The sequence below is a fragment of the Telopea speciosissima genome, chromosome 2 (assembly GCF_018873765.1).
Source record: "Telopea speciosissima isolate NSW1024214 ecotype Mountain lineage chromosome 2, Tspe_v1, whole genome shotgun sequence".
In the NCBI taxonomy this organism is placed as follows: Eukaryota; Viridiplantae; Streptophyta; class Magnoliopsida; order Proteales; family Proteaceae; genus Telopea; species Telopea speciosissima.
The window spans coordinates 60,795,467-60,819,966 of NC_057917.1; the positions used below are offsets into that span (position 1 = coordinate 60,795,467).

Sequence of the window (24,500 nt, forward strand, 5' to 3'; positions counted from 1 at the left end):
GGGTTGTGTTTGTCCAGTAGTTCCAGCTCACCCAACTGGATCGGATCTATTTTCTGCCACCCTCACCATTGAATTCTAATTTACGCCATTTTTATTTTATCAAACGCAGTAAATTTGTCTTCTTTTTTTTTTTTGGGGGAATTTTCATTAATTTTTTTTCTGGGTTGTAGGAGGATTGGAGAATGTTGTTCTATGAGGGAGAACAAAAAACAAAAACAGAGGCTCAAAGGGACAGAGAGAGAAAGAGACTGCAGAATTGAACAATTTTAATGGAGTAGTTGTTGTTGTTGGCGTTTGTGGTGGTTGTGGTGTGTTGCTTCTTGTTGTTTCGGCGGTGTGTTTGATTTAATGGGCAATGTAACATCTAATGTTGCTGCAAAATTTGCATTTTTCCCGCCAGACCCACCAACATATGATGTGTGCAGAGAAGGAGATGGGAAGCTTTTTTTTTCGGGAGTCACGGCTGATAAGAACATGGACGTTCATCTGCTTGATACCAAGGGAGGGAACAAGATAGTTGCGACGTTTTGGAGACACCCACTTGCTAGATTTACAGTTTTATATTCTCATGGCAACGCTGCGGATTTGGGTCAAATGCAGGAGCTATTTATTGAGCTTAGAGCTCACCTCCGTGTCAATATCATGAGGTACTTATTTCCCCTTCCCCTCATTTCTTTAGAAATTAATATAGAAAAATGGTATCTGGGTTTTGCCAAGTTTGTCATCACTGAGATGGCTTCTGCTTATTGTGGCCTGTCTCTGTTCCCCCCCCCCCTTCCTTCTGGTTCATTGGCCTTTTGCTGTGATTATATAATTTTAATGTAAATTTATCTTATTTCTTTTGTTTTCTGAATTTTTTTGGCATTTTTATATTTTGATTTCTTCTTATTGGTTGTACCTATTTAACCAAATGTGAAATTTTTAAGTTTTTCTGTTTGAGGAAAGGAGGATGTGTGGGTTGCTGCAATATTCATTATTCCGTAGGCTTCGCATTCATTTGAGAATAGCTTGTTGCTTTGTTGGAATGTGATGGTACAATGTTTTAAATAAATATAATATAGATTGCATGCTTGATCCAAGCTTTGAGGGTTAGCCGTAGTTGAAATAGCAGTAAGGAGCGAGCTTCAGGGATGAATTTGACATGGTTGTGGTGTTTGTGAAGCTTTCAGGTCTGATGGGCTTTTAAGAATGAAATATGTCTTTTAATTTTGTATGTTTTGAAGTTCTTAATGTATACTACACATTTGGGTATCTTTGCTTGATACCAATAGATTTAGATTTCTGATGTCTTTATATGGTTTTGAATATATTAATTGTAGTTTAAGGCTTCCCCAAGATTTTTAGTACTTCATTTTTCCTCCATGCTTTTACAGATCTTATCGAACATCTTATGTTATGTTGAGGCTGTTATGATCATTTGCTATTATATTTTTTCCTGGTTATGGAATGTGATATAGTTAAAACACATTTTGTTTTATTGCAGTTATGATTATTCAGGATATGGAGCGTCCTCTGGTAAGGTAAGCTATATATGACAAATTTACTATTTGAATTATCTGTGGCTATGAAATTTTACTATAAGGTTTGAATTTACTGTTAGATGACTTTACAATCAAAAAAAGAAAAAGAAAATGGAAGAATGGAAGGGCTCTCTCTCACTCACCATTGATCAACCTATTTATTTATGTCTGTTTATTACTACACCTAATAAAGTTTCATTGTTGATGCTGATAGCCATCTGAGTTTAACACCTACTACGACATAGAGGCAGTGCATAATTGTTTGAAGAGAGAATATGGAATTAATCAGGAGGATGTAATTCTGTATGGACAATCAGTTGGTAGTGGCCCAACACTACACTTAGCTGCACGTTTACAAAGGCTGAGGGCTGTTGTTCTTCATAGTGCAATACTTTCAGGCATACGAGTGCTGTATCCTGTCAAGATGACATTCTGGTTTGACATTTTTAAAGTAAGTTTACCCCAGGGCTTAGTTCTGCTATGCCTTAATATTCACGCGTAAATGCCTGGTTATTACTGAGGAAGTTCCATTTGTTATTTTCAGAACATTGACAAAATACGTCATGTCAGCTGCCCAGTCCTTGTTATACATGTAAGTACTAAATTTGGTTACCTATTTATGTCTTTCAACCTCTAGACAATATTTAGTCTATCCAACTCATGTCTTTTATTCTGTTAAGGTTATTACTAAGAGGGGACCCGGTGAGGGAGTGGGAAGAAAAGAGAGGGAATGGTATAGCACTATAGGGAATATGGAAACATATAGGAACTGCCATAGTTGCATAAATAGGAATTAGGAAGCATGTGAAATTGACTGTTCATATTCCTAAGCAATAACCTGCTTGAATAATGAAAGTTGGTTCACCATGTAAAAAGTGCATCCTCTTTAAGTTAGAAGGTCAAATAATCTGTGTAATTTGGGTCCTTCGTATACTTTATGGAACTTTTTATTAATTCAGTTCTTAAGAGAATGAAGCAGTTGGGTCTCTTGCTGATTATTGAGTCATGCAGATTTTCTTTTCTTTCGCTTGAATAATCTTAAGGGGATGAAGGGAGAGAATTGGTAAAAGGGGATTGTGGGAAGTGTTCTTCCTGGATTCGTATCCCCCTAGTCTTTTGCAATATCATTTTTCTTTCTGACCTGGAACCAGAACTCTTCCAATGTAGCCACTTCTTGACTAAAAGTTTTTATTTCTTTAATACTACATGCTCAGATATCTATGCTCCATGTGTTCTGGCCCTTCTTGCATCAGAAACAAATAAAAGTCCATTCTTATGAAAATTGAAGTTGCACAGGGTTCAAGGGGACATTGATGGCTTAGTTGTTAACTCAGTAGCCATCTACACCCTGTTTCTTAAATATTTATTTCTTTATTTTATTTTTGGCTTCAAAAGTCCTAAATCTTCAAGTAGTCAAAGTGTCATGTTTGTTTTTCCTTTCCTGTATTTTATCTTCAAATTCCTCATTAAGACCAGTTTTAAATTGACTCCCTATTTTGGTAAGAAGAAGTGTCTTCAATGGGTTAGAGATTTTTTTGGGGAAGGGGGTGGGGGATATGGAGATTATCTTTGCAGATAATCTGAAAGAAGCTTCTCTGCATCTTACTAATGCTTTTTAATTGAAGAGAAATTGCAAACAATGAGTTTGCAGCATAATGTATAAATAACTCTTTGGAGTTGGATGTCAGATCAATTTGGAGGTTCACAGTGTGTTACTGAAGAGCTGCCACATGCTAAGCTTCTTATTTTTTGCCCTCCTAAATGAATTAAGTGACTGGGTTGGACAAGTCGTGGATCCTATACTTTTGTTGATTCTGATGGTATACTTTTTGAATATGTAAAACGGGGGCATTTAATTATTCAAATTCTGCCATTATGCCCCCTTTGTCCATCTGATGCATTCAAGGCAGAAATCACTGTTCACGTGAACAGTGTTTGTGGCACTGTTCAGGCCCTTATTTGGGCCCATGCAATGGGTTTATTTTAGCCCATATTCCTCAAAGAACTTGGGTGGAATTGCATACCCTCAGACACAATCATTATCAAGAACAAAAGCTGCAGCTACATAATTTTCTGTAACTTCAACACCTTGCTTATCCTCCACTTCAAACACATCAAAGTCTTCTTCACTGTCCCCTGTAACATCCATCGAAGGAGTCATATTCAAAACATGAATGCCAACGGTGTCATCTTCATCCCCTTCAGTGTTATCAGTCGGTAGCTCTTCAAGATCATTGCCAAAGGAAAGGGGCTCAACATATGTTGTCTCCGGATTGGCTTCTATGGCTGTCACAATATGGTTTGTCTGTTGTTGAGGGCAAAACTTGGTGAAATGACCATATTTGTGGCAATAGTAGCACTTCACGTCACCTCCATTAATCATAGGAGCCTTACCCTTATCCGCTGTAACTTGAGGAGCGCGGGTAGGGAAATCCATTGGTTTGCTTTCCCTAAAGTTCTTCTTACCCTCACTGGATTCAGGAGTTAATCACCGAGGGGCTGCTTTAAGTAAGTCTTCTGTGTCAAGAGCCTCTCAAAGCAGTCATTTAAACTGTGGATGTCAATCACTCCTATCTTGTCCCGTATATCAGTCCTCAATCCCAATTTGAAATGGGATAAAAGCTGATTATTTTCTTTGTCGACTCGTGCGTGCCAATAAGTTGTTGAACTTATATCTATATATTCTTTGACGGTCATGGAGCCTAGGCGAATAGTGTTGAACTGATCATGTGACCTTTGCCAGAAGGTAGAGGGTAAATATTTCTCCAACAATGCTTTCATCTCCTCCCATGTGGTAGGCTCTTCACGACGACGGTACAACTTGTCCTCTTGCATACACCTCCACTCTCTTGCTGCCCCTATCAACTTGGTATGGGCCAGCTTCATCTTCCGCTCCTCGGATAGAGTAAACCAATCGACATAGTCATCACTGGCACACATCCAATCATAAAATAAGATCGGATCAGCCTTCCCATTATAATCCTTCAATTTCAGCTTCACCTTGTGCTTGTCATCTTGCTGTCGTGTATCAAAATCAGTTGCATCATCTTCCAAGGTTGCTGCTGGACATAGAATCCATTGTGCTTGTCAAGTAGGAACTCGTGGAGGTCTATTCACAGAGGATTGCTGCTGTCCACTCTTTAAACTCTCGTTCCATGGTAGACAATTTTTCTGTCAACTGTCATACAGCTAGAGCAAGTGCATCAGTAGTATTTAATGGAGCTTGGTGAGGATTATTGGAGCTTCCCTCAGATGGGCTTAAATAAATCCATTGCAGGGGTCCAAATATGGGCCTGAACAATGCCACAACCACTGTTCATGTGAACAGTGATTTCTGCCTTGAACTGCATCAACATCTCCTCCTTGCAAGAGTGATTTTATATAATCTTACATGATTTTCATAGCACCTGGTGTCAAGTGTGATTCTAGTCAAATCACTGCAAAGAATAAAAAACCTCTTAGAATCATCCAGAGAAGTGATACCACAAATGCTCCACAAGCATCACACACCTTCTCCACCTATGGAGAAACACCTGAAGTGGGTATAGTTGGCATTAGGGGCAGTAGGTTCTTCTTGCCTCACCCTATCAACCAATAAGCTTACATCTTCCTCTTTAGATTAATTTATGTGTCCTATTGCTTTATCTGTCACTATGGCCGTTACTGCACATTGCAGCTTGTTGCATCTTGGTATTGCTACCTTTCATACCGTGGCATATTATTTCAGACATACAAAAATTGATGAAACACTTTTCAGAATGATGGAGCTTATGACTATTAATGGTCATCAGTACCTGTTAGTGGTACTTGAATCTACAAGGTTGGAGACCATTTGCCAGTGAAGGATAATGGGCAACTAAAAGTGATGAATTTTGTTAATTCCATGCTTTAACTGTCATCCAAAATCAATGTGATCACCCATGGGCTATGGCTGATTGTAGCTTGGAGGACATTGTAGGATTGGAATAGCTAAGTAAGTCAACCTAGGGTTGCAAAATTGGAGTCAAAGCCCATTTCGGGGAATTTTTTCCCTGTCAAACGAGGTCCTTTTGCTCTGGAATTTTTGTGTAAGTTTCAAGGCATTCTTCACTATAGAATTTCAAGATGAGATCTCTCCCTTTTAAATCTATTTTCTTTTCCTTTTTTGTTCACTCATTTTGTGGGAAATCAATAAATCAGCATGAGTTACTACCAGATCTATAGATTTCAGCATTTAATTTGTTCATTGTTGAAGTTGTGAGGACTAGTTACAATACTCCAGTGAAAATACCTAAAAAGTTCATTTTATTAAAAGAAATAGTGCAACTTTCTTGTTTTGTAGTTCACTGTTTCTATTATGACATTTCTATAAATTTCATTTGATGTCTGGAAGATTTCCATGTCTTACTTTGTTTAAAATTTTAGAAAAGAATTCTAGATTTTCCCTTAGCAAAATTTTTAACTGGGATTGGTTTGGTCTGTTTTTGCACATTGGACTGGATTGGACAATCCCTTAGTGGGTCAGGTGCACCCATCCTAGATTAGATCGGGATTGGCTGGGACCAGTCTGTGCCCCAGTCGTGATCCTTAAGGGCTTCTTTGCTTTGTATACCAGAAAGGCATGGGTATGGTAGATTCTAGAATTGTGTTGACGCAGACTTGCTACAAAGGAGTGAAGGCTCATCAAGACTGAGTATTACGTATGCATATCTTTGATGAACTAATTGATGCAATAAAAACAGAAAAAAAAAAAGGAGGTGATAAAGAATGAGTAGAGCATGCAGAACTGTCAAGAGGTTAGTCTGAAAATTTTCAAAGTCCGGAGGGCTATTTTTCAGTTACAAGCCATCAACCCTATGTTAAGATTGTTATTTTAGCAGCATGACATTCTTGACCTTACAATGTACTGCAATACCAGTACAAACTCTGAGATGAGTTCTTTCTGAACAAAGGGGGAGTATGTGGTTCAAATGGATTGTTATGATTGGGAGTTCTCAATTATAGGAGCTTCTTATAAGACAGAGGGATCCAAAAGACCTGACTGATGTGATACCAAATGGCCAGACATCTTGTGTTCTTACCTAAGTGAATCCCCAGAGAGAAGGGTTCTCTATGTGTATATGCATGGATTTTAAGTGTCCCATTACTTCCATAAAGGGTGTGATTTATGAAACATTTTGTGATTTTCTCTGCCTGTTAGCGAGTTGGAAGAGCTCCCCCACTCCCAATTAGAAGAGTTTGGAAATAGGGACCTGGATGTGTAAATTTAATCGGTCAATGTTTCTTGACATATATTTCAGTATCTCCAAAATAGATTAATGCAAGTTCCTACACAATAGTGAAAGGAGCCCTATCTTTAGGCTACTTGATGCTTATATTATTAAAGATAAATTTTTGTGTTCTTGCCTTTTTGTTTTGGATAAAATTATAATATAAAGGTGAAAAAGCTGGTGTTCATCAGGAAGGAAGGAAAAAAACTTTGAGGAAGCAAGTCAATGGTTAAGTAAAACGAAGGGCAATGCATGCATGTAGTCTTACATGTATTATAACATATGTTGGTAAATCATCGAGAGAGAAAAGTCTACAAGATTTAGGGACAGAGAAGAAACATCAAAATAGGACCATATACAAGGATGCTACATGTTTTGAGCACAGCTTATGCGCAAGAATGCAGCCATATCCAAATAAGTGCCTAGCTGTATCCACACAAGTGTCTGAACACTTCAGGAATCTTTGTTTGGGAGAAATGTCTTGTAAATTATAACTATAGGTGATATGCTTCATAAAATTAATGTTCTAGTCATGTTATGAAGGTTTTTTCTAATTTGTTTAGAAGACACTTAAGTTATCAAGTATCTCCTTTTACATATTTTATCATCATATATTATTGCATATTGCCTTTTCATCTTCTATTTTTCTTATTTATGTGAACCCATACATTTGTTTGTATTTATTTCGTTATTTATTGAAAAGCTCTTTTTGTGAGTGCTAAAATTCTCCGACTTATGCATCTCCTTTTAAGAACGCGAACATCCCACTTTATACCTTAGAATTTTAAATCACTGATTTGGATCAGAAGTTCCAACAAGAAGGACCAGTCAACATAGGCCCAGATTTGTTGGTCTTTTGGGCCAGGCATAGGTCAATATTTAGTCTATGTGTGAGAAGGATTTCTAGAAGCATGATAGATGTCAAAAGGGAGGCTCCATTGTCAATAAAGGAGGTTCCATTTTCAAAAATTGAGGGTCCATTGGGGTGGAGTTATTTTGTATTGGTGAAAATTAGGTAAATGTTTGGTGGATTTATTAGTGGATCGTATTTTTTAATTTTGGGGTTAGCCTATAAATATATATATTTTCTTCAACAACAAGAGAACAACAATGAGAAGAAGAAGGAGATAAAAGAATGGGCTGAGGCATTCAGTTCTGATCCTTACTGTGAGATGCAGTTGCAAGGTGAGATACTTTGCATGGTAGGTGGGATGCTGACCAAGACTTAGGTGGGATGCCCAAGTCATATCCTTTTATTTTCTTTCCTCTGTAATATCACAAGAAGGAAATAAATTCTGTTTTCTTTCTTGATTTCTGTTATGAAGCAAATTATGTTTTTTCTGTTTTTTTCTTGTCCCTATACATTGGATCCTTGTTGCAATTGATCTTCCGCTGGTTTATTTTATTGGTTCAAGATCGATTTTGCATTATTTGGTATCAAAGCTCTGGAGGGACGGCAAACGGAAATCGGCGGCAACTATCATACTTATGCATTCGTTGGAGCCAAATGAAATTAAGCCAGGGAGAATTGATGTGGATCATAAGTTCCAGAAAGAAGGACAAGCCAACATAGGCCCAGATTTGTTGGTCTTCATGGGCCCCAAGGCCTAAAGCCGAAGGCAATATTTAGTCTATGTGTGAGGAGGAATTTCTAGAAGCATGATAGATGTCAATAAAGGAGGCTCCATTGTTAAAGGGAGGTTTCATTGTCAGTAAAGGAGGTCCATTGTCAATGGTGGAGTTATTTTGTATTGGTGGAAGTTAGGAAAATGTTTGGTGGATTTATTAGTTGATTGTATGTGTTAATGTTGGGGTTAGCCTATAAACACTTTTATTTCCTTCAACAACAAGAGAACAATGAGAAGAAGAAACAGATAAAAGAATGGGCTGAGGCATTGAGTTATGATCCTTACAGTGAGATGCAATTGCAAGGTGAGATACTTTGCATGGTTGGTGGGATGCTGACCAAGGCTCAGGTGGGATGCTCAAGAAATATCCTAATCTAGAGCTAAATCACGAGTGACTCAACCCCAGATAGGATCACATGTATAACCCAAATTAGGTATCGGTTTCAGACTTGATAATAGTATATGAATATGTAACAGACAGTAGGAAACAAAAGGTTAAAATAACCCTTAGAACCCCTAACAATACCTAACAATGGTAATGTATAACCCCAGCCAAAGAGGACGATAAACAACAGCAATATAACACCTATCGGAGGCAGAACTAGGGTTCAAGAACCTGAGAGTAAACTGATTTCCATAACCACAGAAACAGGGAATAAGAAGGGGTGATATTACCATCGAATGGAGGTATGGATGGATAGATTCAACCCGCAAAATCTCAGGCAGAATTGATGGCCCAATCCTGAGTTCTATGGATTCTTGATTTAGGGCTAAATTGGGATATTTCTGGTATCATACAGACCAGACCTCAGAACAGACTCAAACTCCAGTCGAGTGGGGCTCCTTATGAGGTGATTTGATCCTCAAAACTTGGGCTGCAACTGTTGGTTGTCTTGTGAGATCGAAGGCCTTCAAGGTTTCAGCAAGAAAACCTTCTAAACTAGAATCACAGGTGGTGGGATCCTTCCTTCAATCAGCAGCAATAACAAGCAACTTGGTACAACTCAGTGGGTATTTCAGTAGGCAATCAGCAGCTCTAGTAGGGGTCTCAGTTGGTCTTAGATCGCCAAAGAAATAAACTCAGAATGGGGTATCGATTGGAAGAAGGAGAAGGGGAAGAAATGATAAGTAGACTCTCTCAGTCTAGGGTATCTCACCCAAGGTCTCTCACCCCATTGTATCTTACAGATTCTCTGTGCACAAGCAATCAACTCATTCAATAAATTGTGGGGGGAGACTCTAAGGTCTCCTATTACATATAGTGACAAACTTTCTCAACACAAAGGAAATAAATTCTGTTATCTGTTTTGATTTCTGTTTTTTTTTTGGGTCCCTATACATTCGATTCTTGTTGCAATTGATGTCCCACTGATTTATTTTACTTGTTCGAGATCGTTTCGCATTAGAAATGTTGAAGGCTTAGGTTATTCTTATCTCTAAGGTGCAATAAATGTGAGTTTATCAGAGACTTTTGTAGGAGGGTTAATATTGTTTCACAAGTTTTTGGTACTCAGAGTGTGTGCCTCGGTGCAGATAGAATTATTCTAGATGCCACATTGTTCAGTACTTGAGATCATAGAAAGAGGTAGTGTATGTAAGTTCTAGGTAGACTAATGCAGAATCAGTCTCGAACTAGGGATGAACCAATGGGAGATCAATCGCAACAGGATTGTAATATGAGACAAACAAAAATCGATAACTGAAACTTTTTTCAACACTCTCTTCTTTTTTAACTTACTAAAAAAGAAACAAGAAAGCATATGACCAAGGCTTCACCACCTGGTGTACGGGAACGGAATTACCACCGAACCCAACCTACTGAATCACCACAGTAGGGTTTGATTGAAACCACCACCAACCAGGCTCTTGGAATCACCATCAAGAGGGCTGGAACTGCATCACCACTGCACCAACAAGGCTGAAGCCAAAACTCACTTTTTTTTTCCAATCGCTAGAGGGTCTAAGCCCCCTTTCCTTTATTTATAACTTTATAGAAACCAACAAAATAAGAAACCTCTAGTATGGTAGGAGGATCTCTTACAACTTAAGTCTTCCTTCAAAATAGAAACTATCTAAAACATTACAAAATAGAAACTATGGCTGGATTGTAGCATATCTATCCACCCTGCAAAATAGAAAGTAAGAAGCCACAAAGTGAAACCCACAATTCCGATAGTAGTTGGAATATCTTTAACAGAATATTCTCCACTCAAATCTGCTCTAGATCTTCTAGAATATCATAAAAATCTCCTCCCTATGATCTGCATCAGTTCTCCCTGATTTGGAAAAACTCATCCTCGAATTTCAAAAAGTCGAGGAATCAAATCCAAACGATCAACCTTCAATCGGAAGTAGAACTCAGCAACCGTCGACTTTGTTTGTCGTCCTTCCATGGCTCTGATACGAAATATTGCAAAATCGATCTCGAACCAGGGAAGAACCAATGGGAGATCAATTGCAACAGGATCGTAATATGAGACAAACATAAATTCATAATGGAAACTTTTTTCAACTCTCTCTCTCTCTCTCTTTTTCTTTTTACATATGAAACAAGAAACATGAAAAGATATGACCAAGGCTTCACCACCTGGCTTGTGGAAATGGAATCACTACCATACCCAACCTACTAAATCACTACAATAGGGTTGTATTGGAATCACCACCAAGAGGCTGGAGCTGCATCACCATTACACCAACAAGGCTTAATCTCTACTCACTTTTTTTCAAACATTAGAGTGTCTAAGCCCCTTCTCCTTTATTTATAACTTTATAGAAGCCAACAGAACAGGAAACCTTTAGTATGGTAGAAGGATCCCTTATAACTTACGTCTTCCTTCAAAATAGAAACTATCTAACATATTACCAAATAGAAACTATGGCTGGATTGTAGTATGTCTATTCAACCCTACAAAATAGAAAATAAAAAGCCACAAAGTGAAACCCACAACCCCATAGTAGTTGGAGTATCTTTTAACAGAATATTCCCCACAAATTTCCTCTAGATCTTCTAGAATTACCTCCAAACCTCCTCCCTATGATCTGCATCATGGACAGACTATTACCAAGTGTTAGAACAAACACCAAGCAAAATACAAACAGAAACACAAACAGAGTAAGACTACACAGAGATTTAACGTGGTTCACACACCAATATGATGTGCTACGTCCATGGGCTAGGCTGAATCTATTTCACTATGTAATGAAAGAAGGTTACAATGGAGGTCTCTCAAGAACACCCAAAACGGCGCTGCTTCTTTCTCCCATAAAACCCTAATACGAAAAACCCCAAAACTCTCACTTTTTACAACAAGTTGGGTAAAGAATTACAGTACTCCACCAAACAGTCGATCCATCGGGTCGGGATGTACCATACTCTCTACTACCATCACAGATCTCAGAAAAAGTCCCATTTGGGTTGCCACCAAAGTATATTAGAGCAGGTCAATCGTCAAAACAGGTACAAGAATTCGGGACACAGAAAACACCATGCTATTTGGTCGTTCCTCAGTTATAGTTTAGATATGATGGCCCATGATAGGTAAAGAAGCTAGGTTAAAGAATGTATTTTGTTGTGAAGTTTTTCTATTCTCATCTGCAAGCTCCGTAAGGGTTTCTTAGGAACTGCAAGATGGCTAAAATAGGACAGTCTTCTTTTTCTTTTCTTGTTTTAAATGTGGTGGAGGCTATAAGGTAATTCGTTTAGATATTGGCAAGAGTTTTGGTAAAGAGTTTTGTTTTGTGAAGGAACCTAATTGTATTTTATGTCCAATGGATGGATGACATTATCCAACTGGCAAGATATTGTGGCATTTTCCAAAAAAAATTCCCCTGAATTGGTCCCCGCATTTTATCAGTCTAAAAAGGAACCAAGTCATTCTGATTTTCTCCGGTAATGGATTCCACTCCTGAGGATTGCCATACATTTTTGTTTTGGAAAAATCTAATCAGACTAGGATTCTTGTTTTGGGTCAATTTTTATAATTAATAATTTTTTCTTTTTCTTTTTTATTTAGGAAAGGGATTAAACACTCAAGGGAGTTGCTAACTGCTTTAAGTATGCAAGGAAGTCTTCTGAAGAGTTAGAAAAAGTCTGTATTGAGTACGGAATTAGGGGTTTAATTATTGTTTATATAAAGCATGGAGTGGAATGTTTGTTTCTGTTGTAATGGTGAAGGGAATGGTTCTTTTCCAAGTGATTTGATGGTCAAACCCTAGCTTTGCTCATGTTGAGCGAGCTCTAATCTCTCTCTCCTTTCTTTTTCGTCCTCTCTTCATTATTCTATTTGGGGTCATTCCTGCTGGTCTTGTAAATTTACCAGTATCAAGTGGCTAGAGCCTTCCCAGTTGGAGATATATTCTAGGTTGGCCAAATTTATCCCTTAATCCTAAACTATTTCTCATGTGTTTGCTTCCGCTGGTATCACTTGGGTCCTATAGAAGGAGAGGAGCAGAATAGTGTTTGACTAGGCACTAGCCTTGTACTTGGCTGATATCAGCTCCCCCTTTATGCAGTGGGCTATAGCATCTAGGAATTCTGCTGGTTCTGAAAGGACCCTCTCAGACCCTCAATGATGAGGAATTTTTCATGATGAGTCTGCAACAAAGTTATTGTATATCTGTATGTTTTGTGGAGAATATGGTTTATAGTTTTTGCATATACTATAGTGATATGCTTTTGCCCCTCTAATCCTCTATACTAATACAGTTATCTGTTTCCTATCAAATGAATTAAACATCGGAAAAAGGAAAAAAGAACTCTTTCCTATTATTAAATAAATAAATCATTGGATTTTGCCCCAGTTTAGGTGGAGACCAGGAAATGAACATTTAAGGTGGACTTCTGTGTGAGTACTATTGGTTGGCCAGCTATGGGCAGTATTTGAGTGTGTTGAACAGTTAAAAACTTGTTCTCCAGCAGTCCAGCCTGTTGGAGTAGCATACTTGAATGAAAAGGTTGAAATTGACTTTGTAAACACTCTTCATTTTGTGATCTATCCAGAGAGAGAGAGAGAGAGAAAGTTCTCTTTTTGGAAATGGAAGAATCGTCAATGTTGGCCTTGATAACATTATTCTAACAGGGACTGGTTAGAGGATGGTCCAAAGTTATCTCGCATTCAGTGCAATTTTAATTACATTATCTAATCCCTTTCCATATTTGGTGCATATTGAAACCCACAGTGATTCGTCTAAAACAAAAAAGAAGTAAAAAAACCCCGATGTACATAGAAGATATCTTCTCCCTGCCATTGTAGAGTTTATTTACCATCTGCTGTTTTTGTTTTATAAATGCACACATATGTCCATGTAATTCTACCGAGGATCCATGATGTTTATCTATCTTCGTTAGGGATTGAGTAAACTCTTTTTAACTAAATATTACCTCATCACTTTAAACAAAAACAATATCACTTCTGTTCTAAATGCTGTGTATTACTTATGTTCCACTTCACTGCTATTTTTTATCTCATTGTCAAGCTGCCATTTGCACTTCAAATATGATTTTCCATTTTTTAAATCTACTTGCTTTATACTCCTTAAGCAGTTGGAGTACTCAATATTCTTAACACAAGTAAAGTAAACCCAGGGATCGAGCAGACTTCTTCTTGGTGCATCAGAGATTCCTTTGGTATTTCAATATAACTAAAAGTCTACAATCTTTTCTATCCACCTTCCCACCCTTAAAAATCTGAAGTATGGAAGGATGGGTGAGCTTCTGCTTGCAGCCAATAATGTACTTGGTTGTTAAAAAAAGAAGAAGATATATATATATATATATATATAATGGGAAAATGGTTTCTCTCGGGGAGCGCAGACATGGGGGGCAATTTTGGAGCGTGCATGGAGCCACGCTCCCCCCACAGGAAACACTTACCCCTCCCCCCCACCCCCCACCCCAAAAAAAAGAAGCATATACTTTCACCTTCAGTTTTGAATAACAGGTGTGAACTATTGAATTTAGTACATTTTTTACCTAAAATTCCTTGCTTATCCTTGAATTCTATGTTGATGCAAACTGTGGTCAGAGATTAAATATTAAGAATCCAGTAAACCACGTAATGGGAACAAATATGAACCACAAGGAAATTATCAAAAAGTACAAACAGTGGGCTATACATTTGATGCAAGAAAGCAAGTATGCAGGGAACTGGGGCTTCATATTCTTTAGATTTTCATGTTTCCCCCTATATTTGGTAGGTAAATGGTTCATTCTACCAAAATTTGACTTCAGAAATTCACAGGGTGCTGTTCTTTCCTAATAGTTTCTTCCTGCTATAATTTTTTGTTTTCCAATAGTTCCCCAGTATTTTCTCAGTATATTTGAGCTTTTTGTTTCCACACTAGTATTGATTGATACAAGTTTCGTTGGATCTATTCTGGTATATATCAGCACATTCTTGCTGTTTGCAATGATGCATATTGTAAATGAATCATTTCAGGGAACAAATGATGATATTGTTGATTGGTCCCATGGAAAACGCTTGTGGGAACTCGCCAAGGAAAAATATGATCCACTATGGGTAGAGGGTGGAGGTCACTGCAACCTGGAAACTTATCCCGAGTACATCAGGCACTTGCGCAAATTCATAAATGCAATGGAGAAACTCTCTGTTGCAAAACAGACAAAGCAAAATCTTCCTCCAAACCCAACTATGACTGAAACAAAACATAACAAGTGTTTGAGATTCGGTAAGAGATAACTGGTTCTTTTAACTACTCCAAAGGATGGTGTTTAGAGACAGATGCTAAGTTTGCAATGGGGAAATCTTCAGAAATTCCAGGTAAGCTTGCTTGCTTCATGAATCCAATCTTAGGCGGCCCAGCTCCTTCGGCTTTGTTGAGAGAACTAATAGGAATCATACATAGATGGTCGATCCAGATCAGGTGCAAGGACTAGTTTTGAGGCTCAATGGACTACCGTGCAATGTAGGACAAACAAAGTTGAATAGTGTTTATATGAGGTTCCAAGATTATCCATTCCTGAATTTGATGTATAATTTGCCGCTGTTAAGGCGTGTGTAAAGACTACTGGTTCAAAAAGAAATATATGGATTACTTATCTTTTCCCCAAAATCATTTTCTCATGACCTGACATGATGCAAAGAAATGTTGATTTTTTCTTAGTTTCATCTGGTTTCTTGCTCCATGTGATCTTTCCTGTGATTCTTGCATGCTTCCATTATCCATTATATGAGTATCATATTTTCCTTTTGCTGTGCATCTGCTACATAAAGATTTGAAAAATGGAGTATATTTCATATAATATGTTTTCAGCACCTGGCAAACAACCAGTTGAAGGTGGTCTTGCTCTTTAATGATAGCACAGGTTCGAAAGAAAAGTTTTCCTTCTCAAATGAAAGGAGCTCTAATTTATCATATTAAAAAATCTTTGTAATGCTATTATAAAGAGAATAATAGTAGAAATCTGGTAAGTAGGTTATTTATTTTTATTAAAATATCATCAAGTTGCTGATTTATAATGTCCTTTTTGTGGTGTACATGCGTGCATGCAAGCAAGCAAGAGAGAGAAAAACAGAGAGATAAGAGTGGTAGATGGCTTGTCTACTGCATAAAATACCACACAATTGAGCCTAGAACAGCACAGATGCTGCATCAAAATGGTGATTAAAGAATGACACAATAACATCAGCCAGAAAAGCAGGTGGTGTCTGTCACAGTATTACCATTACTGATAGATATAACATGGTTTGGTTACATAACCAAATTGGCCTATCTGAATTCAGATTATGTACTTTGTCTGTGATGCTGGGATACAAGTACTCTGCTGATGAAATTATAGGAACTTCCAAAGACTGGTTCTTCGTATTACGAATCCTTCGTAAGTGATGACATAACCATGAATAAGATGAAGCAAGCGAGCGAGTGACGACACAGGGTAAAAAATCCCAAATACAGAAAGATGCCTTTCCAAATAGCCCATTCTATATCAATATCTGAAACAAGACATGTGATAGTTCCTGGAAATACTGTAACTTAGTAGAGACATAAAGATACAATTTGGTGTCAATGCCAACCATTTCAACAGAAGGTCAAATCTGATAAGAATAAGCACCTCTGTAAACTTGTACCGAGTCTCCAGATACTCTAATGGTAGTGGGACTCTACCAAGCCACCCTTTGCTCTCTCTCTCTCTCTCTCTCTCTCTCTCTCTCTCTCTCTCTCTTTCTCTCTGGGTACAGCTAATAAGTCTAATATACTAGGGCTTTCCTAATCTCACATGGGTTTGAAGTGCTTTAAAATAGGAGCAGAAGAATCAAAGTAGTGTAAGATTTATAGGACTATGGGAGACAAGATTAGGTAGACATGAAAACATAATACATTTAACAAAGTGATGTACACGTCTCTACACCAATTACTTTATTTCACACCAAAGGGATGTCATGTGACTTGTAAAAAAGTTAAGGAATCTTAAGATCTTCACACCTTAGATGAATCTTCTAGATTTATATTATAATGTTATAAAAGTAGAGTTAGGGCACAAGAATAAAAACAAAAATAAAACTCAGTAGGAATTTGCTTAAAATATGGACAAAACCAATGAAAGCTTTCGGCTGCTCCATGAATACATTAAACCCTTTTCAATTTCAATGCTCAGTCAACCAATAATGCCCTTTGAGGATCAATAAATCATTTTTGGGAGGGAGGTCATGTTCTTGTTTGCATCTATGATCTATATCTTCTGTGATATGTTCCTTTAATCAAGTGCAAAGTATGTAAATAGGTCATTCATGTACGTAGGGGTGCCAACTCTCTCTCTCCGCCCAACCTGGATGCTTAAATGATCATGATATCATTTAGGGTTTTTTTTTTCCTTCATCTAACTTCTGTGATAGGTTCCTCTGATCTTGGTACAAATATGTAAAATGGGTACTGCATGTGTTACCGGTGGCAACTTTAAGTTAGACTGGGGCCCACGTTCAAGGATTTAAATATTAGTATCGAGTATAGTATTGGAAGGGTGATTTTAAAAGACTTATCTTATCGTCTCGGAGAAACGCAAAATATGGTAAAGATATATGCATGGAAATGGTCAAGAAATGCATGGATGTACTTATGATGCATATAAAACATAGTTTTGAAGCATAAAACACCTTATTTTGTAAAATGGAAATATGTATAGCCGTGATGCAAATATTTGATTCGTTTTTACCAAATCTAGTGATGCATAACAAAAAAAAAAAAAAAAAATAAAAAAAAAATACCACTATTTTTTTGTCAAAACTTGTTGAAATGGTGAAGATAAGGGTTGTTTTTTTTTTTTTTTATAATGTTAACTGATTTCCTCCAAATTCATACAGAAGAGAAAAACTAGTTTTCAAGCTTAAGCTTTCGGTTGCTCTCAGTTTCTGTTTTGCAGGTTTAAAAATAGGCACATCAAGTGTATCTTACATGTATCAGACTGTATCAATCTTGTATCGAACTATAACGACCTCGTATCGGTCGATACAAAATCTATTTTAAAAATAAGTATTATATAGATACCTATACCAATACGTATAAACCGATACGATATGATACCTACCGATACTTAAAACCCTGGCCATATTTTCGACTACAACTTAACCAACATTTAACTAAATAACCCATCTCAGTATATCTGAACTATGAATGCATCCGTCGAGAGGCAGATTTGTGTAAGCTGTGGCCTCATGGTTTAATAATCAGAATTTCATCGGGTAAAGTGCCTTATTCGAAGTGGAATCAACGGCACACCCGTTCCCGATTCCATCTGTTTTATTAAACCCTCTTTTGAAACTTTATTTTTTGCCATTGTTTCCTTCTTTCACTCCGTAAAATAGCAGAAAATCAATAAAACTTAAACATTCTAGCAAAATCCCCAAGTTTATTGAATAAAAAACTTCAAAATACCTTTCAAATTATAGGGTTTAAAAAAAATTCCAACTGATTCTGATCCCAATAGTAGAGGGTGCTTCCGTATACTTGAACCATGTGTGTCCTTCAATAAACATTTGTGTGATCACATTTTGATGAGGTTGATCATGGTGTGCTAATCCCGGTTATAAAGTGTTTCTAGTACATTTTCTGATTTGTTTTTTTAAAGGAATCTTTGTTCAACTTTTCTTGAAATGAAAAGAGGAACTGATTTATTTTTTTTCATTAGAAAAGAGAAAGTGAGGAAGAGGAGGCCTAAGAAAGTTGATTAAGATATGATTATAAGTGCATCCCACTTTGAAGAAATGATTAAAGTTCCTCTATCATCCTTTAAAGGGTTGAAACCTGAAAGTTTAATATTAATCTTATTGATTTAAGAAGAGGTATCACATCATCTAATATAATACTATTCCACACTCCATGAAGTCCAAGAGTTTAATTTCCAACCCACATGGCCATAGTTCTTCCTTTCCCCCACTTAAGGAGTCCCCACAAATATAAACACACAAAGGAAAGGAGTGGGCATTCATATGTAAGTTGATTTGCTAATCCCCTTATTAATTAAAACCTCATTAACCCACTTTCTCCATCAACTCTCCCTAAAAAGTTGGTTTTGTTTCCAATGCTTGTGGATAGGGTTCCTCTACTAAATATTCTCTCTCTCTCTCTCTCTCCCCCTTTTGTTATTCTATATGGGTTTAGTTAAATGGTTCTATAGCTGTAATTACATAATAAGAAATTGTTAAAGGTTTGTTACACCTACACAATTAGGGTTTTGTATGGCCCACATTGGTTCTTTTTTTTTTTTTTAAGGGTAGTGAGGTTTTTGAATCATGAATAACTCTTATTGGTTCAAACCATTAGAGGCAAAACAAGTAACCTAATATTGAAATAGAAATTGAAAGTGGAACATTAGGGTGGGCATTAGGGCATAGCTTCTTTATGTGTAGTTGCTTTCTTTCACCTTCTTCAATGTCTAAAAACAAGAAAGCAAGAGAGAAATGGTTCTCTCTTATTAATAGTCTATTCAACTCTTTTCTTAAAGTGGGTTTATATTGTATTGTATCTCTATTCTCTAGCTTAACTAATTTTGGTGTCACTGATTTGGTCTTTTTAGACTACTACTACTAAGGTCCAGTAAACTAGGTTCCCTAACAACCAATCACTTCCCTTTTGCTTTAAATTTGTGGAGTTAGTTTAGGGAACCAACGTGTGATTCTCTAAAATTGGGAATCTTCTCTGTTACTTAAACTGCAAAATTACAGAGCTTATCCTTTGGTAACTGAAAATTACCCCTTAATTAAACAAAAATAAAAAAACAAAAAGTCCCAAAATAAACCATACACGTGGCAACACATGCAAAACTGACACCAAGAAAAACAAAAATATATCAGATAATCCAATCATGTGATCCCACTCAGATTCATCTGATTCTGTGGGACTATACTTAAAAAGCCTTAGATTGGGTCCCACAATGATTGGGTTCCAATCTGATGGTTTTAAGAGGGATTTGATTTAGAGGGCATCGCCCAATGAGTGCCTAATGAGGCATTAGACAGTTGGGTTGTGCTGCACACATCTCAGTGGTTGTCTGGGCATACACTAGGATGTATGCAATACACAAACCGGCCGTCGGATGCCTCATTAGGCATTCATTGGGCAATGCCCTCCAAGGAGAGGAGCCCAACCTTTTGATAGTAGCATGGATTTAGGAATAGGTATCAAATTGCCCAATATAGTCGATACTGGAGGCTTTTGAAGATGGTGGATACTGACATTGGGTGGATACCAAATTAGTGAAAACGATATGAAAAGAGTTAAAAAAAACTGTTTTTTAAGGAAAATCTTGTTGATACCGTCAGTGGGTAAAATGGTAAAAAAATCTGTTTTTTGATACAACCCATACGTGTTGATATCATATCGATTTTGAAGGTGACCGATACCCAATTTGAAACCGTGCACTAAAACCATGGTGGATACTAATATTAGATAATTAAAAAAAAAAAAAAAAACAAAGAGTGCAAATTAGTAAAAAGAAAAATGGTATCAAAATTTTGAAGAGCAAAATCGTCCGATCTGACTCGATACGATCAATCTGTATTAATATCAGTATCAACAGTGACCGATACCAATGTCATAAACTAAATCCTTGAAGAGGAATACTCATGTGAGGGCAATCTCATCATAGATCACTTTTGACACTTGAAATGAAGGACCCCATTAAAAATGGGTCCCAACCCATTGTTTCACATAGATTTACACATTAATAGAGAGGATTCATTGTAGGGTTAGTAGTGAACCTAAATAAGGCAAAAGCAAAGCGGGCTTCTGAATACTGACACCAACCCAGAAAAGTATCGGTTTTTTTAAGTCTTCAAAAAGCCGGCACACATATTTCATTTAAATAAAATATTACAAAAAGGAGCATCAAAAGTCCAAATTTGAAAAGAGAGGAAACAAACAAACAAAAAGAGCTAAAAGGGCAAGGAGTATATTGGAATTTCCCATTTTTTCTCATTTTCAAAAACCATTTAAAAATTGCACGGTCCATGAGAGATGAAGCACGCGCACGCGTGTCTGTTCCTACCACCACTCTCCCTCGACCACAGAGCTCTCTCTGATCAGCCACTTCTCGTGTTGACCCCACTGACATCAAAGCCAAATAAAAAAACACCCGATACGATACAGCCTGGATATCCCATATCGTCCGAAACGAATATTCCCATTTTGTCAGCTCTTTACACGTGGCAAAATATTACTCCTTGTAATCCCATAAGTCCAGTTTCAAAGCTGCATTTCTTTCTGGACCTGGGAATCTCAGTAGTGGGTCCCAGCTATTGGACGGATGGACGGACTTACAGAGAGTACTGATCCACTTATTTATCAAAACGTGGCAAGAAAATAAATTACAAAATTTACGAATCAGATCATCTGATTTTAATAATTTATGACAGACAAAATATCCTTACTTATCGTTATTCCCTTTTCATCCCTTTCCATAATTATATTGCCTTTACTTCACTGTAGCCCGTATAAATGGTTTCCTTAAAAACGAAGGGCGACAAATATCACAAAATCATTTCCAATTAAACCCAAATTTATTACATGATTCTCTATAGATTTCGGCTTAATCATCATTAGTTGTCCCTGTGCCATTTTAGATGATTCCATTTCAAGATTAGAATAGGTGTGATCCAAGAATCACCACTGGTGATCAAGAAAATTAGTGGGCCCTGGCCCAAGATTCGAATCCTCTCCAATGAGAAGATCGTCCAATGAGTGGTTAATGAGACATTCAAGGTCTGGGTGGATCCGGCTCGTCTCTAATGAGCCCGTTACCCAGGGAGTACCCAATGAGCATTCAACGACTAGGTTGGTTGGCTCACATCCCTGAGCATGTGGTGTTGGGATGTGTGCCAGCCTGCCCAACTTTCGAATGCCTTATCAGGTACTCCATGGGCAGATTTCTCATTGGAGAAGAGCCCGATGCCGTCTAGACTGGCTAACACACATCTTGACACACGCCCAATCAGGTGATTCCAAGTGATGTGGACTGTTGAGGACTTGAGGTTGGGTACCTCTCTAATGTGAACATTTGACCATTTTCATTTTTTCGCTAGGTTATATGCATTTTTTAAGTAACATCCAAATTCCAAAGAAAGACAAAAATAAAAAGTAAAATAGGAAAAAAAAGAAGTAATTTTAAAAAGTCATAATCAAGAGGTCAGAGTTTCAGAAGCAGTTTAAAAGGTCCCACTGGAAAAGGACTTGAAGAGCTGTATGGGAAGGAGGGAGGGAGGCCATATGATATGATATATATATATATGACTGGTGATGCCTATATTAATCAAATAATTAAATCAAATAATTGACAATTAATGAGATAAAATATAGCAATATATCTCATCATAATCTACAATTAATATTCTCTCAAAAAGCTCTCTTTTCTGTTACCATTTTTAACTACTTTCTGAGTTGGTTTTTTCTGCTTCTCTTCTCTTCTCTTCTGTTTCTTCAAACAAAAAAAAGGAAGGAAAGAGAGAGAGAGAGAGAGAGAGAGAGAGAGAGAGAGAGAAATTGGAAATTGTAATCATCTTTCTTCCTTTGCTCTTGGTTTCTTGTTTTGTAGGGGGGCCTGGTGGTGGTGGTTGTAGTTGTGGTTGTTTCTTTCTTTCTTTCTCTGGAGACATTCCTTGCTGTCAATGGCTTAATTATCCACTTGATTGGACTGTATTCTAATTCTCCTGTCTCTCTGTCGCTTCTTTTCGCTTTGGGTTTTCATTCTTTTGTTGTTGTGGGTTTGCTTCAGTGACTGAGAACTGAGAAAAGAGTGATTTGGTTCTTCTCTTCCGAGTTGAAAGCATTTCGGCTTTGTTGTTTTGAGTGTGAAGTTCATCACTGAAAAAAATGACAGTCGAGGAAAGGCTTGTGAGTGCTGGGAACGATGAACCCAAAGATCGGTTCCCTGTGGGTATGCGTGTTCTTGCGGTAGACGACGATCCCACATGCCTGAAGTTACTGGATAATCTGCTGCGTCGATGCCAGTATCATGGTTTGTTTCTGTTTCCTTCAGTATTTATTTCTGAATTGTAAGAGAGTAGATGGTCTGTTTACATTTTTTTTTCTTTCGATTTCAAGGAGATTTTGTTTCTTTTTTAAGTTCTGTAAGTGGGTTCTTCTTGTTTCTACGGATTTGATTCCTATTGACTGTTGTGTTCAAACGTGAGTTCATTCAAGCAGATTTTGCCCACCCCCCTCCTCCGTTTTTTTCTCCCTTAACGAGGAAATTGTTTTTCAATGTTTTTTATCCTTTTTAAAGTCAGGAGATCTCTTTGTTTTTCGTTGTTGGATATGGAGGATCATTTTTCCTGTCGCCTCATATGAGTCTTTGATTATTTCATGACGTTAGATTTGATCCCCTTCGGCTGGAAGGTGTTTTTGTGTCTCTGTAAGTTATCCAGAGTTGGGTTCTTTTCAACATGGTTTTATGAATTTTGCAGTTACTACGACCAACCAAGCAGTCACGGCGCTCCAGATGCTGAGAGAGAATAAAAACAAGTTCGACCTGGTTATCAGTGATGTTCATATGCCTGACATGGATGGTTTCAAGCTTCTCGAGCTTGTTGGTCTTGAGATGGACTTACCTGTCATAAGTAAGCCAAAAACCCTGTCTCAGGCTTTTGATTTGGATTTAGGAATGCTGATTGTGTTCAGGGATTTGGAGGTGGAAGGGAGGTTAAGTTTGTGCTTTGATATTAATTGTAGTTTCAGCATACCGGAAATGTAAAATACATGAAGAAGTAAATCTGATTTAACTGCCAAGGAGTTATCCTCATGGTTGTTTGCTTCCTTCACTTATGGAATTTTGGAGTAATTCAGAACCAGAATGAAGAGCTTTTATTTTTATATTTCATTTCAATCCTGTAATATTCAATTTGAGTAATTTATATTGCTAATGTTTCTTGGGACACTAAGAAATGCATCATTTCCTGCAAAGTCTAACTACCCAAACAGATTTTGACTTCTTTCTTCTGCTCTTTTGAAATGGTAGTGTTATCGGCAAATAGTGACACCAAAGTCGTGATGAAGGGGATTACCCATGGTGCAGTTGACTATTTGCTAAAACCTGTTCGAATTGAGGAGCTCAAGAATATATGGCAACATGTACTGAGGAGAAGGAAGTTTGATTCTAAGGACCAAAATAATTCCAACAATCCAGAGAAGACTCAGGGATCCGGTGAAGGTGGACAATTGAGTCCTGCAGGAGGAAATGCAGACAAGAATGCTAAACAAAACAGGAAAAGGAAGGACCAGAATGAAGATGAGGACGAGGACTATGAGGAGAATGGACATGAGAATGAGGACGCAGACCCGGCAACTCAGAAGAAGCCTCGAGTTGTATGGTCTGTTGAACTGCACCGCAAGTTTGTAGCTGCAGTTAATCATTTGGGAATCGACAGTGAGTACTTTTCTGCTTATTCAGCTATGCATTCTAGTTTCTGTATGGATCTGCTTATGTGTTAATTTCCCCCTTTTTCTTTTCCAATGCAGAGGCTGTACCTAAGAGGATTCTAGATCTGATGAATGTAGACGGGCTTACTCGAGAGAATGTGGCGAGCCACCTTCAGGCATAAGACCTTCTGTTTCCTTGCTCACCTCTACACTATGGCCTTATCATATTTATTTGCTTG

The 24,500-nt window shown here is 37.5% G+C and overlaps 2 protein-coding genes and 1 long non-coding RNA gene across 6 annotated transcripts in view; 2 read left to right on the forward strand and 1 right to left on the reverse strand.

Annotated features, from left to right (window-relative positions):
- LOC122650067 (alpha/beta hydrolase domain-containing protein 17B-like) lies at positions 1–15,456 on the forward strand. 2 transcript variants are annotated; one of them, XM_043843363.1, is made up of 5 exons: positions 6–647; positions 1,484–1,520; positions 1,735–1,971; positions 2,065–2,112; positions 14,835–15,456. In XM_043843363.1, the coding sequence occupies exons 1-5, from the start codon at positions 349–351 to the stop codon at positions 15,093–15,095; spliced, it is 882 nt and encodes a 293-aa protein (XP_043699298.1). In that variant the 5' UTR covers positions 6–348; the 3' UTR covers positions 15,096–15,456. The 2 variants fall into 2 exon arrangements, with proteins under 2 accessions (XP_043699299.1, XP_043699298.1); XM_043843364.1 differs by lacking the exon at positions 2,065–2,112 and having other exon boundaries at positions 1–647.
- Positions 11,394–24,500, reverse strand: part of LOC122650069 — a 14,865-nt gene continuing 1,758 nt past the window's right edge. The window contains exon 3 of the long non-coding RNA XR_006331373.1: positions 11,394–11,404. This is a non-coding gene — a long non-coding RNA (uncharacterized LOC122650069). The remainder of the gene's footprint in view (positions 11,405–24,500) is intronic.
- LOC122650064 (two-component response regulator ARR12-like) overlaps positions 22,372–24,500 on the forward strand; it is a 10,600-nt gene continuing 8,471 nt past the window's right edge. For all 3 annotated transcript variants that reach the window (XR_006331371.1, XR_006331372.1, XM_043843361.1), the window contains exons 1-4: positions 22,372–22,861; positions 23,310–23,462; positions 23,861–24,268; positions 24,361–24,437. Coding sequence is in view for 1 of the 3 variants with exons in the window: in XM_043843361.1 (XP_043699296.1) it covers positions 22,717–22,861; positions 23,310–23,462; positions 23,861–24,268; positions 24,361–24,437 (783 nt within the window). In the remaining 2 variants the exon portion in view is untranslated. The remainder of the gene's footprint in view (positions 22,862–23,309; positions 23,463–23,860; positions 24,269–24,360; positions 24,438–24,500) is intronic.